Source organism: Zea mays, chromosome 1, assembly GCF_902167145.1.
Source record: "Zea mays cultivar B73 chromosome 1, Zm-B73-REFERENCE-NAM-5.0, whole genome shotgun sequence".
Classification (NCBI taxonomy): Eukaryota; Viridiplantae; Streptophyta; class Magnoliopsida; order Poales; family Poaceae; genus Zea; species Zea mays.
In genome coordinates this window covers 264,350,330-264,367,092 of record NC_050096.1, presented here as the reverse complement: position 1 = coordinate 264,367,092, position 16,763 = coordinate 264,350,330, and the positions used below count along the sequence as shown (strand labels likewise).

General features: G+C 48.0%; 1 protein-coding gene across 2 annotated transcripts; it reads right to left on the bottom strand.

Annotated features, from left to right (window-relative positions):
* Positions 1-8,184: 8,184 nt before the first annotated feature.
* LOC100282799 (ADP-ribosylation factor) lies at positions 8,185-13,286 on the bottom strand. 2 transcript variants are annotated; one of them, XM_008678624.4, is made up of 6 exons: positions 12,829-13,286; positions 12,205-12,312; positions 11,923-12,033; positions 10,455-10,617; positions 9,904-9,984; positions 8,185-8,590 (listed from the first exon to the last, which is right to left on the bottom strand). In XM_008678624.4, exons 2-6 carry the CDS (start codon positions 12,267-12,269, stop codon positions 8,453-8,455), a joined length of 558 nt encoding a protein of 185 aa, XP_008676846.1. In that variant the 5' UTR covers positions 12,270-12,312; positions 12,829-13,286; the 3' UTR covers positions 8,185-8,452. The 2 variants fall into 2 exon arrangements, with proteins under 2 accessions (XP_008676846.1, NP_001384572.1); NM_001397643.1 differs by having other exon boundaries at positions 8,213-8,590; positions 12,825-13,243.
* Between the last annotated feature and the right edge of the window lie 3,477 nt (positions 13,287-16,763).

Here is a 16,763-nt window from a genome sequence, read left to right as displayed (position 1 = left end):
CAAAAGGGGGCAGTTCTGCGCACACGCGGACCGTCCGCGCCCTAGGGCCGGACGGTCCGCCGTACACCATAACGGCTATAATGACCGTTGAAACATGTCAGAGCAGACTCAAAAGGTGGGTCCGGACAGTCCACCCTTCAAGGCCGGACCGTCCGCGACCTGGCAATTTCAAACACCAGAGCCTCGGATCAAACGGAGTTAACACACGCGGACCGTCCGGCTATAAATCCCGGACCGTCCGCGACCTGAGACAGTACTGTCCGGACTGGTCCCCCGGACCGTCCGTAGTACAAACCAATAAAAACACACAGTCCCTGTCCAAAAACGAGTTATACACATGCGGACCGTCCGCGCCTCACAGGCGGACCGTCCGCCTATAATTCAGGGACTGACCCGAAGCCACCTTCCTCTGGTCAGGACTGCGGACGGTCCGGCCCTAAGGCCCGGACGGTCCGCAGTGCAATAGAACACAGAGTCAACACAAATGGTCAAACCCCGGACCTGCTGGAGGATCGTGGACGGTCCGCCCCCAAGGGCCGGACAGTCCGCGCGACCAAGACTTCTCAAATTTCAAACATGCTTTTGAATGAACTTTTAACTCACGAAATGAGAAGCGCTGTTAGCCCTTATGCAGATGCAACTACTTGATGCTCTATGAGGCACTAAGTTTTACACAGATCTAAGTCATTGACCCCTCTTAATAGTACGGCTATCTAGCCTACTAATCCGGTCAGGTATCTTCTCTAAACACCTCAAGACCGGCAAAAGTAAAACCTATATTATACCTTTGCCTTCATCTGATCCACAACCAATGCGTATGACTCTTCAACATTTCCTGTTCTATGTGGTCCAACCCTGCATTCTTATTTCTCCAAGAATCGTTAGTCCAGAAGTAGTTGTCATTAATTACCAAAACATTACCAAAGGGGCCTAGATGATTCACATCGTTGAGGAAGAGGAGGGGCTCCGAGGTGCCGCGACTCCAGAACCGGAGCGGCTGCCCACACCACTCATTGGGATTGAGCCGCGCAGAAGTAAGGCTGCTGCTCCCCGGAACAGGCCACGATTCTGCACGCCCCTCCACTAAGGCGTCAGGTCCCCCTGCAGCCGATGCATCGAGTACCACCGCCGTCGACACGCTGGGCCTCTCCTCGGCTAAGGTGGCGAGCCTCCGATCACCAACCTCGGCAACGACGGCCGCCCCCTCCTCATGGCCGAGAACGGGGAGGTCGGGGATGACCACGGGCGGCGGTGCCTCAACCATCCCGACGTCGGCGGCGACGGGCGGCTCCGCGGGCGAATCAGCGACGGCCCCGGCAGGGGTTGATGCCGGCGCCGACAACAAGTCAAGCGGGCTCCGGGCCGCGGCCGCGTCAGCGACCTCCCCCGGCACGATGGCCGCTCCAATAGGGGGTCAGCCGGGGAGGCTTGCCCCATGGCAACTCATGTCGCTTGGGCCCCCCGCTGGAGGGTGCCTTGTGCGGAGGCCAACCAACCGGCATGGCGCGCCGCAGCACCGGCCGCCGAAGCCGGCTTCGTCTTAAGGGCCTTCGTTGGGGCCAGACTAGCCAAGCCCTGCCTTCGCTTGCTGAAAGAGAGAGACGGCAAGTTCAAGACACACAGTGAAAAAACCGAAACAGGGGTATCCTCAGATACTTACCCACTCCAGACCAAGGCCAATCGTGTCTGTGGGGAGGCCCCTCAGGCCCCTATCCCTGCAGGCGCTGCCGAGGGTTGCCCCGCCGCTGGCTTCGGCACCGTTTCCGCCTTAGACACCCGAGGCGCCGAGGGAGCGGTCTGCCCAGGCGTCGTCACGACGGCCGAGGGACCGGCCTCCTGTGCGGCCAGCGCGGGCACCTGCTCTTGGGGGACGGGCAGATCGGCCTGACCCCCCGGAGTCACAACAATTGTCTCGGCCAAAGGGTCAAGTACCCCCTCGGCCTGCCTCCGCTCCTCAAATTGGGACCTTGGTGTCCTGGCCCCAGGCACTGATGGTGCCAGCCCAATTGGAGGCTGGCCCGGCGACCCCTGGCCAAGCCTCGGGTCCGGGCTGAGGCCAAGTCGGGCCGCCATGTCGTCGTCTTCGTCGTCATCATCATCACCATCATCGTCGTCGTCAGGCGTCTCCGGCGACGACTCCCTCGGGAGCCCATCCCTCGCATGCCTCCGACGACGCTTCTCCAAGGCTTCCCGAGCTAGCATCCTCTCGCGAGCTCGGGCCTTTTCCGCGTCCTTCTTCTCCTTCTCCTTCTCCGCGGCAAGCCTCCGTGCGGCTCGGTCCGCCACGTCCTCCGGGACCGGTGGCCGGGTGGGTTTATAAATCCACAACCCCTGGGGACGAGCAAAAATCCCAATAGTAAGAATCAAAGGCGCAGAAAACTCGGCGCAAAACAGAAGGGGGGTCGGACACTTACCAGGGACACATACCCACGGTCGGGACGCATCACGGGCTGGCTAAGGGCACCAGCGTCAGGCCTCCCTACCGTACTTGCTACCCGCTTGAGGAGGTCGACGGCGGAGAGGGAGGTCGAGGACATCCGCGAGCCCTCCGAATCGACCCCCGGCTTCATCTCCGCGAGCCGCAACCGCCGCTCTACCAAAGGGAGCACCCTCCGACGATGGATAGCGGCGACGACCCCCGTAGCGGTAAGGCCTGCATCTCGTAACTTCTACAAGGCCTGCAGAATAGGATAGAGCTTCTCCTGGTTCTCACGCGTGGCCCCCCAGCGTCAGTTAATGCCGGCAGCGGTCACCACTCATTGAGAAAACGGCGGAAGCATCCCGCCGTCATTCCGGAGATAAAACCACCGGTTCTGCCACCCCTGGTTCGAAGACACAAGGGAGGCAGGGATGTATTGCTGCGCGCGCCCCGGCCTCAGCTGGAGGGTGCAGCCACCGGCCCACACCGCCATATGGACCTTCTTCGCCTCCGTCATCACGGCGAAGAACTCCGCGGAGAAGAGATGGGTCCACAGGTCCCAGTGAGGGTCTATCCCCAAAAAACCCTCGCAAACCGTCGCGAAGATGGCCGCTTGCGCGATAGAGTTGGGGTTGAAGTTATGCAGCTCCACCCCGTAGTGGTGCAGGAGCGCCCGCATGAAGCGGCTCGCTGGCACTCCAAACCCCCGCTCATGGAAGGGGATGAAACTGACCACATACCCCGGCGGCGGAGTCGGGTCGGCCTCGCTCGCGAGGGCCATCCACTCCGGTTGTGGCCCATCGGAGAGGGGACGGAGCAGACCATCGGCAACGAGGGCCTCCAGATCCTCCACAGCTACGGTGGAGAAAGGCCACGGGCCGCACGGCGGAACGACGGTCACCTTGTCAGCCATCGCCGAACGGAGGTGGTGGAGGCGGAAGGGATGAGGTGCGCGGTTTCCTTTTCTCTAGCCACTCTCTTAGGTTGCGGAAACCAAAGCAGAAGGCAAGCGCAAATGGCAGGGTAAAGAACCACCACCGCCCCCTCTTCCGGGTATATAAAGGTCCGGGCGAGATCCACCCAAGGCTTCGCCCGAACCCGTCGAGGAATTCAAACTCGAAGGTGAAACGGTTTTTCTTTCCTCAAACGACTCGCGCACGCGCAGCAGACGCCCCGCGAATCTCCCGTCCCGTCGCATTAACTCCTTGGCAGGGCAAGCGACACCTCTGGCAGGCGAAGCGGACGCCATTTCACCTCTGTCATAATGGTCGCGTCAAAAAAGGTGCGCCACCTTATTTAAATTCATATCCTTTTTCTTTTCCTCTCTTTCTCTCTTGCCACAGGGACCGGGAAAGGGGGGTATTTCGAAAAGGGATCCTTCTCAGCGAAGGAAACGGGCCCCGAGCCCTCCTACTGATCAAGGGTTCGAAGGTTGCGCCCTCCGGGGTTCGGCAACCGCCCCAGAGCACTCGGGCCCCGAGCCCATTACTGATCAGGGGTTCGAAGGCTGGCCCCTCGGAATGGTTCGACAGCCGCCCCAGAGCACGCAGAGTCAGGGATGACCCTGGGTACGTCCGTTACATGGCCGAGGCTCGGGCTACGCTCCTGAGGTACCCTAGGACATTTCCGAGACCAGCGGGAACGATTTGTAACGGAATCCCACCGGAGGGAGGCATCGAGCCCTCGGACCTTAGCGAATGGGTCCGGGTCCGGCAAATCACCTGCAGTTACTTTTGGAGCGCGCCTCTGGGCCACTAGCCGACCCTTATCGAACGGGGCTCGGGCATCCACTCGGATCACCCGTTAGCAACTCACTGGAAACACCGTGTTTGGTGCCCTCCGAGGGTAACATGGCGCTTTCCCCCTTCCTCCTTGCGGAAAGGCGACGAAGGGGCGTACAATAAAAGTCAAGACGGTCCTTGATCATCCTCTCGCTCCGTGTAGAGGCTTGGGGGCTGCTCTCGCACCAGGCTACGGCCGAACCGTTGACCACGTCAACAAACCAGCATGAAAACTCAGAGCCTGACCGTGCACCCCGGCTACGGCCACGCCGCATGAGGGAACAACAAGGCCGACCGAGGCATCGCAAAAAGAATTAAGACCTCAGAGGAGTCAAACCACTCCTCCGAGGCCTCGAGGGCTACACCCGACGGGTGCGCTCACGCGCACCCATCGGAACCAAACATAACCGAAAGAGGCCGGTCCCCTTGCAAAAATCCGGCAGAACCTCCAAGCGAGTGCCCACACTCCCTTAGAGGCTCGGGGGCTACTGTCGGGTACCGTAATTAGGGGTACCCCCAATACTCCTAAACGCGGCTGGAAAACATCTTCAGAACAAACCATAAACAGCTGATAAAGTGCGGTTCAAGTCAGGGCCTCGTCTACCAAGGGACGCAACCTCATCCGAGCCCAGCCTCGGCCTCGGGCAGGAACATTAGTCCTGGGCGGATTCACGCCTCGCCCGAGGGCCTCCTCAGGCAGTGAGCGCACCCTCGGCTCGCCTGAAGCCCAGCTTGGGCAGACTTTGTCGTGCAGCGACCTCGGCCGGATCGCCCTACCAACCGACCGTATCGCATGCACATTTAATGCGGGGATCGCCTGACACCTTATCCTGACACGCGTGCCTCAGTCGGCAAGGTCGAAGTGACCGCAGTCACTTCGCCCCTTTACTGACCGTTCTGATAGGAAAACAGCATTGTACGCCCCGCTCTGGCTACTGTGCCAACCACCAGGGTAAAGCTGAGTCACAATCTCCCACGAGTTCGGCCTCGGGCGCAACAGGGAGCTCCGCCTCGCCCGACCTCAGGCCTCGGCCTCGGGAGAAGGTCTCCGCCTCGCCCAACCTCAGGCCTCGGCCTTGGGAGAAGGTCTCCGCCTCGCCCGACCCCAGGCCTCGACCTCAGCCTCGGCCTCGGGAGGAGTCACAACCTCGCCCGACCTCGGCCTCGGCCTCAGGAGAAGTCTCCGCCTCGCCCGACCTCAGCCTCGGACCGACTACGCTACAAGGGATACATCATTACCCTACTCCTAGCTAGCTGCCTCAGGCTATGAAGGAACAAGACCGGTGTCCCATCTAAGGTTACTCTGGTGACAGGTAATGATGGTTCCCCGCGTGCGCCCATGACGTCGATTGCTCTCAACCTCCTACGGAAGCAAGGAAACATCAGCAGAATCCATGCCGCACCGCCAGCTGTGCTTCCACAGGGCTCAAGGCACTTCTCCGACGACCACGTTAGCGCATGTACAGGGCTCAAGGCACTTCTCCGCCAGCCACGTTAGCATATAGCTACACCCCCATTGTACAGCTGGGCATCTCCTTGTATCTATAAAAGGGGATGTCTAGGGCCTTCCCAAGGCACGTTGGCACACGTTCACGTGGACACGCGTTGACGACGGGGCACATCGACATAGAGGGAGGCAGGGCAGACGAGATAGCAGAGACGGACGCACGCAGGGACTCTCTCTCTCGCTCTCGCCCTCGCTCTCTCGCGACGCTTGTAACCCCTACTACGAGCACCCCGGTGCAGGATAACATAAGTCTCATTTCCCTCTTGTGTTCCATCTTGCATCAACCCATCTGGGCAGGGGCACGCAGCAACAAATTCACTGGTTGGTTGACGGACCTCGCGGGTCCGAAACGCCGATAGAACGGAAACAGAAATACTAACGGAAACTCATAATTTAATACAAATAGAAATGTTATTGATGTTTGACTAGTGATTGATTAGCAGAACAATAACGTAAAACAAATAGATATAGAGAGGCAACATTCTATTGTTGTTTGGTTGCTAAATGTGTACATTTAGCTACATACGATGTTGTTTAAGACTTTAGATCACTTGTCATTTGAAAATATCCGGTGGTTACAATGGCCAATTGTGCTATAATTTGTCACCTAAATACACGAGGATTTAGTTTATATACTAATGCATATTAGGCTCGTCTCATATTTGTCAAATACGGAATAAATACGGGTTCAATCCGGAAAAAACGGGATCACGCAAAAACGGACGGAATAAGTCCTCTCTCGTTTTCGTCCCGTTTCCATATTTTCCGTAAATACGGAAACGATCGTGTCAAATGTAGAAAACGGTACGGATCGGGATGAGATTTTTTCCATTCGTTTTCAACCCTACTCGACATTGTCATACCTGATGGGGAATGATTTTGTACCAATTAGATCCCTGTGGGGATCAAATTGGGCCCATCCACGTTTCCTAATAGAGAAATTCCTCGCGAGGAATCGAGGATCGAGTCTCCATTGCTATCTCTATCCGGAAGGCATCAACCTTCATTCATTGAATCCTCGTCATACTACTTCAGCTACCTAGAGATGAATTGAAAGTATATAGCGCCAAAGGTGAAAAAAGCGAAGCTTCAGCGATGACAACAAAAACTTCCATCTAGAAGCGATGCCCAAAAGAAACCTCGACTGAGAGAAGACGTGCATGGCATGTTTCTGTGGTGAAATGTCATAAATTTACACATCTAAATGCAAAGCGTTACTATGTAAAAGGAAGGGGTAAAAATATAAGTTCACACAAGGTTTTACAGGAGCTCAACCATATAAATAGATGAACAGTATGACCGCCGACCATTTTGCAAAATTTGCAACTGACATTATTCTCGTGCCATCTGAGAGCTTTTGAATAATTACGACATACCTCCAACATTTGGCACCCATCTCAGATGTAGTCATCAACGACCACAATCATGCCTCTACGACAAGAAAGGGTCGTCAACATAACAAATTGTGTCGATGCTATCATCTGCCGAAGAACAAGATTGCCCTGATGACGACAATCCGCTTAAAGTCACTCAGCGAAGGCAAGAGAAGAGGAAAACTCTAGAACAATGCTTCGTTTGGATGTCAATATTGGAGAGGATGGGTTGGATACCAAATCAGGCATGATATTGAAATGAGATGTAATTTCAATTCTATTGTTTGGATGTCACTGAATTGGAGTTTGGAATTGTGCGGTCTAATTCCATGCAATACCGAAGGGTGAGGCTTTGTATTGGGACCAATTACAGAGAATTAAGTCTCTGATTACAAATTTTAATTCCATGTGCAACTAAAAAATAAAATTTAGGAAAGTTGATTCCATTTTACAGTTCTGTGCTCCAATATCTACATGTACTCGGGTACAAGAGAAATTGAGAGGTTGAAAACCATACAAAGACACAGAAATGCAAAAGAAAAAGTTGCTTTAGGCTACTCATCTTTGGAGGCAAATAGATGAGTATCAAAAGAGCTCTACCGTATGAAAAGAGAGGAAGACCAAGAGCAAAGCCAAGAGTATAACAAATATCAGAACATAAATACATTCTAGTAAAAGGAGCACAGTTATTCCAATCTTATTACGACAGTACATGTCTGCTCTCTTAGGAGTTACAAGCAGTTACTTGACCAAATGCTGCTTACGAGCCAACTTTATTTTCTACATACTATGGCCAGTCTGATCCAAATTAATTTCTTATGATCTACAAAAGCAACCATCATCCTTCGACAAAAATACAACAGGGTTTGGCCAAATCATTCATCGTGGCCACTAAAGGCATAATTTAAACTTAGTACTTGTCCCTTCGTCCAGGGTGCGACATGAGAACAATTGAAAAATCAATTGAAAACAAGTTTTCAAGGATTTCAAACAAAGTCAGTCACAACACAGGATTTATTCCTTTGTGTCCAAGAACCGAGCAAATCCCTTCAAAGAGAAATGGACTTAATCGAGCATGTAAATATAAGTATATAACTACTCACGTTGGGAAAAACTTAATCTGACATGTAAATAAAGAGAAATGAACTCATGATCGTTTAGATTTACCTCAATGTAACACAAGCAAACAAATACCACCGCAAATCCGAAGCGAGTAAGAGTGAACACAAATCCCTAAACCCTAAAACCATAAACCCTAAACAAACAGGGCCTTAGTACAGGCTTTAATGCACGCACCAAACTCTAATGATGCTCAAGTAGCACCAACGCGACAAATAGCATCAGTCTAGGATGACTGACGCGGCAAATAGCATCAGTCTAGGACGTAGATCCGAGAAGCGACGTCCTGGACCAGCCAGTCGAAGCCCTCGAGAAGCCCCTCTCCCGTGTAAGCGCTGCAGCCCACAATCTTCCAGTGCCTGCTTCTGTCCATCACTTCCAGATTCAGAACCTGAAAAAAGATGGAAGGTGAGTCGGCCTGCCGTGGAAAAGGCCATAAACTAATTCAGATGGGGAACTGCAGATTCTGCATTCGCAGCACAAACAAAATAGAGTACGAAAACCAAATGCTATCACTATCAGCTATGATGAAAATTTCAGGTCCTGTTACCCTTTGGCTACGCACAAGCAGGTTGTTTTTTGCAGATTGTTATCACAACAGGAATGTAAGGAGTAAGGATGTAGCTGCACACGGCACACCACGCCCCAAACCCATCCGCTATAAACAATAGCAGCATGAGATGCCCCGTAAAATAACTAATCTTACTGAATCCAACCACAGATAGAAGAAGGAAGCTGCAAAAATAGAATGATGCTCTACTGTGGTGCACGGAGAGTCCTCTCCACGGCACTTGAGGTTTTGTGTGGTGGCTTAGGTTGGATGAAACCAAAGGCAAATTTGTTGATCTCAGTTTTTACAAGTCATGACTAAGACTAACCTTACCAGCTCCCTATTGATGATAAAAAACGCCGTACGACCCTAACTGGCGGATGCTTGATGGAATAGTACCATAAGTTTCTCCATGCCAACATCAACAAAAAGCAGAGAAAATCAATTATTGCTTACAGCTGGGGCAACATAGTGCCAATAATAGCACAAGCTTCATTTCTAGCGAGCAAAGATGTATTCATCCAGTTACGCTATATGGATTATTGATACTTTGCCCAATGACATCCTAATTCTTGTAACACTCCAGCTGCTTTTTTTACACCAAATTTCACAGCAAACACAATCTGTTTTTTCATACAAGTGTATCAATTCTGTTTGAGGACAACATGACAATTTTCATCTAATCAGTGGAAATGAGAGGGAAGGGGGGGGGCTCTGTCCCAGAAGATAACTACATGCTGGCAACAGAATCTAATTTATGAGAGAACCAAATGCAAAAAAAATCCACAAAGTACAAATGACATCTGATCAGTGGAAATGATGGGGTGTGACTCTGTTCCAGAAGAGAACTACAAACTGGAAATCAAATCTGATTTATAAGAAAACAAAATGCAGACAATGTACAAAGTAGTACAAGTGGATGCAACTATCGTAGTACACAACTACACACTGAAATTGGATGCTCCAGAACATCCATAATTGAGCATAATAAATAAAAGTATAAAACTACATTCAATTTGGCAAATCCTTTTGCTCCCACACTGAACTAAGTCGTACACATTAACAATGATTTCACAGACTGTAAATAACCATAGGGTGATAGGAATATAGGAAGACATGTCTCTAATACATATGAATGACTAAAGTTTGCTTACCTTCGCAATTTCATCTGGTTTTAGAGCTCCCTGTATGTCTTGCTTATTTGCAAAAACCAACAATGAAGCTCCAACTAGTCTCTGTTAAAATCAATATCGTAAGGATCAACAATTAGAACGCTTTCTGAATAGGTAAAATTTTAGCCTATGGTGGCAAAGAGGCAGTATTCTTTACTGGCAAACATATGACATTGTACTTCCTTAGTGGTTTGACCCTCAATGTGTGAAATGTTATTTCAGTACAGTTTTAAACTAAAAACAAGGAGAATCAAGGATACAGTTTCTATGCACAAAGGCATACAATTTTGATACCATCAAGAGAAAAATATCTATTTTCCAGTTCATTAATCAAGAGACCTCTATCATAAAGTAAATGAGTATTATTCATTTATATCAATTATAGGATCCCTACTATTTCAACCAAAATTCCAAATACCAAACGGTAAAAATCAGTCATATTCCCATCATCCCATGGCATGGAAGGACCAAAATGTTTTTAATACAACAGCATCCAGTTCATCATCATCACTTGTAGAACTGGTATAGCATACCTCTTCTTTCAAGAGATTGTGGAGTTCAGCACGGCAATCATCAAGCCTCCTTATGTCTGAACTATCAACAACCCAAACTAATCCATCAGTCTGCTCAAAGTAGTTTCTCCAGTAAGACCTGATTGTCTTCTGTCCTCCAACATCCCATATGTTCAAAGAGTATCTATGATAATCAATAAATTTAAATAGTTAATCAGACCCACCTGCAGTAACATAGAAAAAGCGTGGTTGCCAGATTTGCAATGTCTGGTATTTAGAAAATGACAGGGGCTGCAATCTCCATTGATTGAAAATTGCCTATACTTCTGCTGAACTGAATGTTCCTAAAGTTCAACATTGTTCACTGAAAACCTATACTAGTTTAACACTTCAAATGATGAAAATGCACCTGCAGCAGAACTTTTAGGTAGCTTTGCAAGGAAGCCTCTAAATGCCAACCAGTTTCAGTTTTGCATAAATCGAGATGAAAAACTGGACTCTCAACTTGCTACCAATGCAATTTTTATTTCACTATCACTATTCTACAAACAGAGAAGTAAATTATCCAAATTGTTTGTCTATGATGGCAAAACATGTGATAGCTACAAACAAGAAAGGCCAAGAAAGAATGTTGAATTTCGTCTTCACATCTTTACAAACCCTTTTATCACATAATTTACTTCACACAGTGGTCTACAGTAATATTCCAACCAAGACATTAACAGCAACCAAGTCAGCATATGAAAAAAAAAAATTGGTGGGTTCTCACTGCATTTATCAGATGAACACACACCTAAATGAGTCCATTAGGTTAACCCGACTAAGTTATCAGATGAACACATACCTAAATGAGTCCATTAGGTTATCTCAATTAAGTTGGAAGTGCAGCAGGTTATCAATTCCAAGACACAACTGATGCCACATGACTGGAAAATTTCAACATGCCAACCAGTCTCCATTTTGTATGAATCAAGATGCAAAACTAGATATCAATTTTTATCCCTATCAAAAAAAGGAACTGTTTGTCTGATGCTGAAGCTGTTCATCTGATGGCAGAACATGAGGGATATACAGAAGCATAGTCGAATTTTGGGCTTAATATTTTTAATAGACAATTTGATCACATGATTTACTCTTTGCAGATTGGTCCCACTATAATATGCTGCTTAAGAAATCAACCATAATGCAGTAGACAGGGCGAGAAAAATATGTAGCTATGATTCTTACCATGGTATATCAGGCGTACATGCGCACGAGTCCACTAAACAATTGCAACTAAGATGTAAACTCCAACAGACACTAACAGCATTAAACCACATCAACTAAATCAATGTATAGTCATTACATGTAAATCATGGTGTTCCATTTGGTATTAGCCAGTTAGCCTAACATAAAACTCCACTCTAAATCAAGTAACTATATGTCACTGTGCAAATGCATCGGAGCCAAACTGGACTAAACTAGGCAGTGGAAGGAATGGGGAACATACTTGTGGTACTTGATGGTCTTGATGTTGAATCCAAGGGTTGGGCTAATGATGCTGGTGTCCTCCCCATTGATCTTGAGAACGATGGTTGTCTTCCCCGAGTTGTCCAGGCCACTGAGACAAACACCACAGAACACAGCATAGCATCACCCATCATGAGTCAATGCAGATGCCAGACAATTGAGGAAACCGATGACACAAGCACCAGATCTGAAGGAAACCAAGAACCATGGGGGAACAAGTGCATATGTGATCAAACAGAAAAGGAGGCCAGAGGGAGCCTACACCATGAGGATGCGCATCTCCTTCTCCTTGCGCTTGATCTTGCGGATAATGCTGAGTAGCCCCATGATCAGTGGTGGAGCGTGAGAGGGGAGGGGGGATTCACCAAATCTGATAAAAGATGTATACGACCTTTTGAATCAAGTCAAATTTAATAGGAAAACATCAAAAATCCTGTCATTAAATATATGGTTTCCTTTGACAACAAATTATTGGTCATATATGTTTTGACAATTTCACCCCTTCAGCAAATAGAATCATCTAAGGGTCCCGACTGTTTAACCTCGAACATCTTCAATAATATATTAATTAAAATCTTTAAAAGTGCCATAGTTTTTCACATAACAATTTCATTTTTCACATAACAATTTAACATTAGGGGCAGCGGCAAATTTATAATTTGATTTTTAAGACCCCCATAAAATGTTTTCATCTTCAGCAAATGCAAACAAATCCCGCTCAATATAGCATATCATGCTACTAGTCATCCATTCATCACCTGGCCTCCTATGGCATAATACGGTGTGTGAGTATTGCAATGCCAGCACTAGAAACTAGCCACAGGCATTCATCAAACAAAATGTGATGCAACGACAATCAGTAATCAATTCTCAGTTACTCACTGACTCGCTGTGCAACAAGGGGGCCGAGAGGATGGCCAGCTGGGAGCGACCCCGACACCCTGCGCTGTGCCGGAGGACAAGAGCAGGCACCAGCAGCCCTGCCGTGCTGGCTTGCAGCCGCCGCGACCGGCTGGCAGGGAAGAGCTGGGCAGCGCCTAGCGTCCAGGGGTGAGCAGATCTGTGCGCCCGGCGCCCCAGTAGGGCTACCGGAGGAATAGGAGGCGAGGTCAGCACTTGCCACTCGAAGAAGGATCAAGGAGGACACGACGGGGAGGACGGAGAACAATGGGACAGATCTGCGGGGTCGCCGGTCGGGGCTTCGGCCACTCGGGAGTGGGGGCGAGTCAGGCGAACGCTTGGACAGATCTGCGGGGTCGCCGGTCGGGGCTTCGGCCACTCGGGAGTGGGGGCGAGTCAGGCGAACGCTTCTCTGTCCCCCGATTTTTGCAGTTACTAGTAACGTGTGCGCGCCCTGCGCGCGTAGTAAATATTTTGTTAATATAAATGGTAAAAATATTATATCTTTGTAGGCAAGGAATTTGTATATAGTGCAAGTAATACACCTATGGAATATGCAAAAGTTAAAACAGCTAAATAGATCTATTAGTTGGTTCTGGAACAACGGACGCCTAAAACAAAAGTCTTGTTAGTTAAACTGATTTCTTTTTCAACCTCATTTTCTATATGAAGTTTTAATTGCTATGTATGCGGATGAGCAAAAAAAAATAGAACAAATTATGAATCTATAATGGTTTTTAGAAGGCTAACGTTTAAATTGGTGACACCACGGATGCGGACACGTCCGCCCCACTGCAGCCATATTTACTCTTTGTCAATGAAGTAATTAATTTTCGTTCGAAGCCGCAAGTAACAGGAAAGGGATTTAAATAAGCTAGCACATACACTGATATACATACCTGACCAAACATCTGCTAAAAGAACCATGCCGGGTTTTTTCAGAAACTCTCCAGATCGTTGCAATTATTTACACACCTTAGCATATTTCCAAGAGTCTTGACTCATCGAACCTGCAGTGATGTGCTTAGCTTTAATACATGTCAAGAATATTCATGAAATAGATGCTAAGATTAGACCAAAGTTGTGTTCCTATAATTATAGAATTTAGATAAATAATTGTTCAAGGCATGATAAAACATTCAATATAAGTTCATAGTGTTACTTAATGCAAAATTTAATATAGGCATGAACCAGATCTATCAGAATGTCATGTTAAAATGATAACAATTAAACTAATGTATTTTTGAAGATAATTAAATCAATGTAACACAACTTGGACAAGACATGGACAAACGGATGGGTGAATCCGTTGACCCCGTGCATACAATTTTACATAGAAGAAAAGGCAAAGAGATAGCGTCGCGGTACCACCACCACTATATATATATACCAGCATAATATAAACCCAATCAATCGCTGCTATTAGCGGCAACTGCTGCTGATCGTTCGTGCCTTTCTCCATGTCCACTCCCGAATAAATCCCACAACCAAACACGTCTTGTGCCGATCTGTCCTGTACCGAGAAAAAAGAGAAAACTGAGGACGGTTAGGCAGCTGAATCTGCGGTGCCTTCCCTGGCGTCTTCAAAAAGAGAGAAGAAATAGAATGGAGGTGCCACTAAACCAGCAGCCCCGCTTGCGATTGAGAAAGGCATATGCCCCTCCTCCAGCTGAGGCAGAAAAGGGTGCCGAGATTTCAGGCTACGTGAACACCGCAACGCTTTACCTTGCGACGCGCATTAATCGTACAGAAGAAGCGCCTAGACCCTCTCTGAAGACGTCGCTACAGCTCGCTTCCGAGGTCGCCGTCCCGGCGCCTACCTCGACGAAGCAACCGCCGAGGGCCGGTGCTAGGCCTGCAAAGGTGAGGCACCTGAATGGGGAGGCAGGGCGGAGGTGGTATAGACTATGGAGGCGATAGTGTGGCGGTGAAAATGTGGCGTAGCGGTGGTGGATTTAGGCCTCGACCGGAGGCCCTTTCTGGAAGAGTCGAGTGTGATACGTGTATTGTGATTGGTAGCCGTTGATGTATGATCCGACGACTGAGAATTAAGATAATGACGTGGATAGGTTCAGCGTGCGTGTTTGCTCCCGCGCTTAATATATAGAATGGAAAGCCCGCAGAGTGGGCTTCACCAAAATAGAAGACATGTCGCGGCAATTGACAAAATGGAAACAACACGGTTGTATTGTTGCTGGAATGGAAAGCCTTCGCTGTTTCTCGCCATTGACAGAGGTAAGAGCCGGTAAATCTCGTCACCCGCGGTTCATGGACGGCAATAGGTAACAGCGTGAGTTTATCTTCTTCCTTCTTAGTTCCTTTCAACGTACCGCACGGTGCTCAGTGCCTCAGTAGCTCGCGGTTTATGGACGGCAATAGGTAACAGCGTGAGTTTATCTTCTTCCTCAGTACCTTTTGACGTACTGCAGGATGCTCAGCAGCTCAACTTCGCCACAGAGCTCAATTCGCCGTAACACAATCCTCTGTACGACATGGATGAGGCAGAGGAAGCGGCTCCGAACGCGGACAGCCTCGTCGGACGACCACATCTCCTTCACGAGCGCCACACAATGTTTAAAATGGTGGGCTAAGTCATTTATCCTGACCTTTTTTAAAAGTTACAAAAGGATATATTCGAATATAGATGCAGCTAAATGATTTAGCGGTTTTTCATAAAACTGAAAATACCTTACCAACCCTATTGTTTCCATTTTGTCAATTGTCGCGACATGACTTTTGTTTTTGTGAAGCCCACTGTATCGCTTTCCATAATTACTAAAATCTCATGTCCGAGTGGGGCTGGACCTTGGGGGCCTCTTTTCATGTGGGCTGTACTTTAGGGGTGTTTGGTTTTTTTAGTCACCTTTTTAAACTCTAGGGATTAAACTTTAGTCTCTAAAAATTCTATTTAGAAGACATATTTTAGTTATCCACTTTAGTATTTTAGGGATTAAAAGTGACTAAATTTTAACCACTAAAATTTAGAAAGTGGTTACAAACACCCCATTAGAGAACATCCCATTAGAGATAAGATGGGTACTCGATTTGTTTGGGCTCGCTCAGGGCTTGGAGGTAAGTTGGGCCGTTTTTATTTGACGTTGCCGTATCCAAATAAGCTCAAACATGTCTGACACTCGTATCCATATTAGTATGCAGCCACTAGCCAGAATTCCCTTTTTTTCATTTTCTAAATCATTTCGGCAAGCTTTTATTCATTCCATAGAGTGGTTACAAGAAATTGAAGAATTGGTGGTTCATCTATCCAAACAAAATAGGGAAATTTGGATCCATACCATTAAAAGATCACCACTTTGGATCCATACCATTACTATCTCACTTACATGTGGGTCCACATGAGTCAATGACATGTGGGGTCCATGGTATATATCTAAAGTTTGGATCTTTTAATGGTATAGATCCAATTGTTCCAACAAAATAGCTTTTACCTACCAAAAGCTTGCCTAGCCAGTTCGTGAGACACAGAAACAGGACCTAATACAATGACTAATAGAAATAGCATTCCCCATAGATCGTTGTTGCTGCCGTGGCAGAGAAGCCTCCCCCCCTTTTTTTTGATAAGACAGGAGGGGCGAGCCCCTACTGAAAATTTTATTAAAACTTTAAAATAACAGAGTTAGAAGCAGACAGAAAGCAGATTACAAAGGGTAAAACAGCCTAACTACAGCGGGAAAAGGAAAAGAAACGAGGTCTACTGCCAAAGCTGAAGCCATGCAGGAATTGTCGAATCAAAACGGCCTTTAGCCCTCAGCATGACAAGATGAAGTTCCCTTGCAAACTCGTTTTTGCAGTGTTGCACAGTCGGGGCTTTGTTCTGAAAAAACCATGCATTGCGGGTTTTCCAAATGCTCCAGTTCATGAGAATGACAATTTCCATAGAAAATGGAACATTGAGTTGTTGCA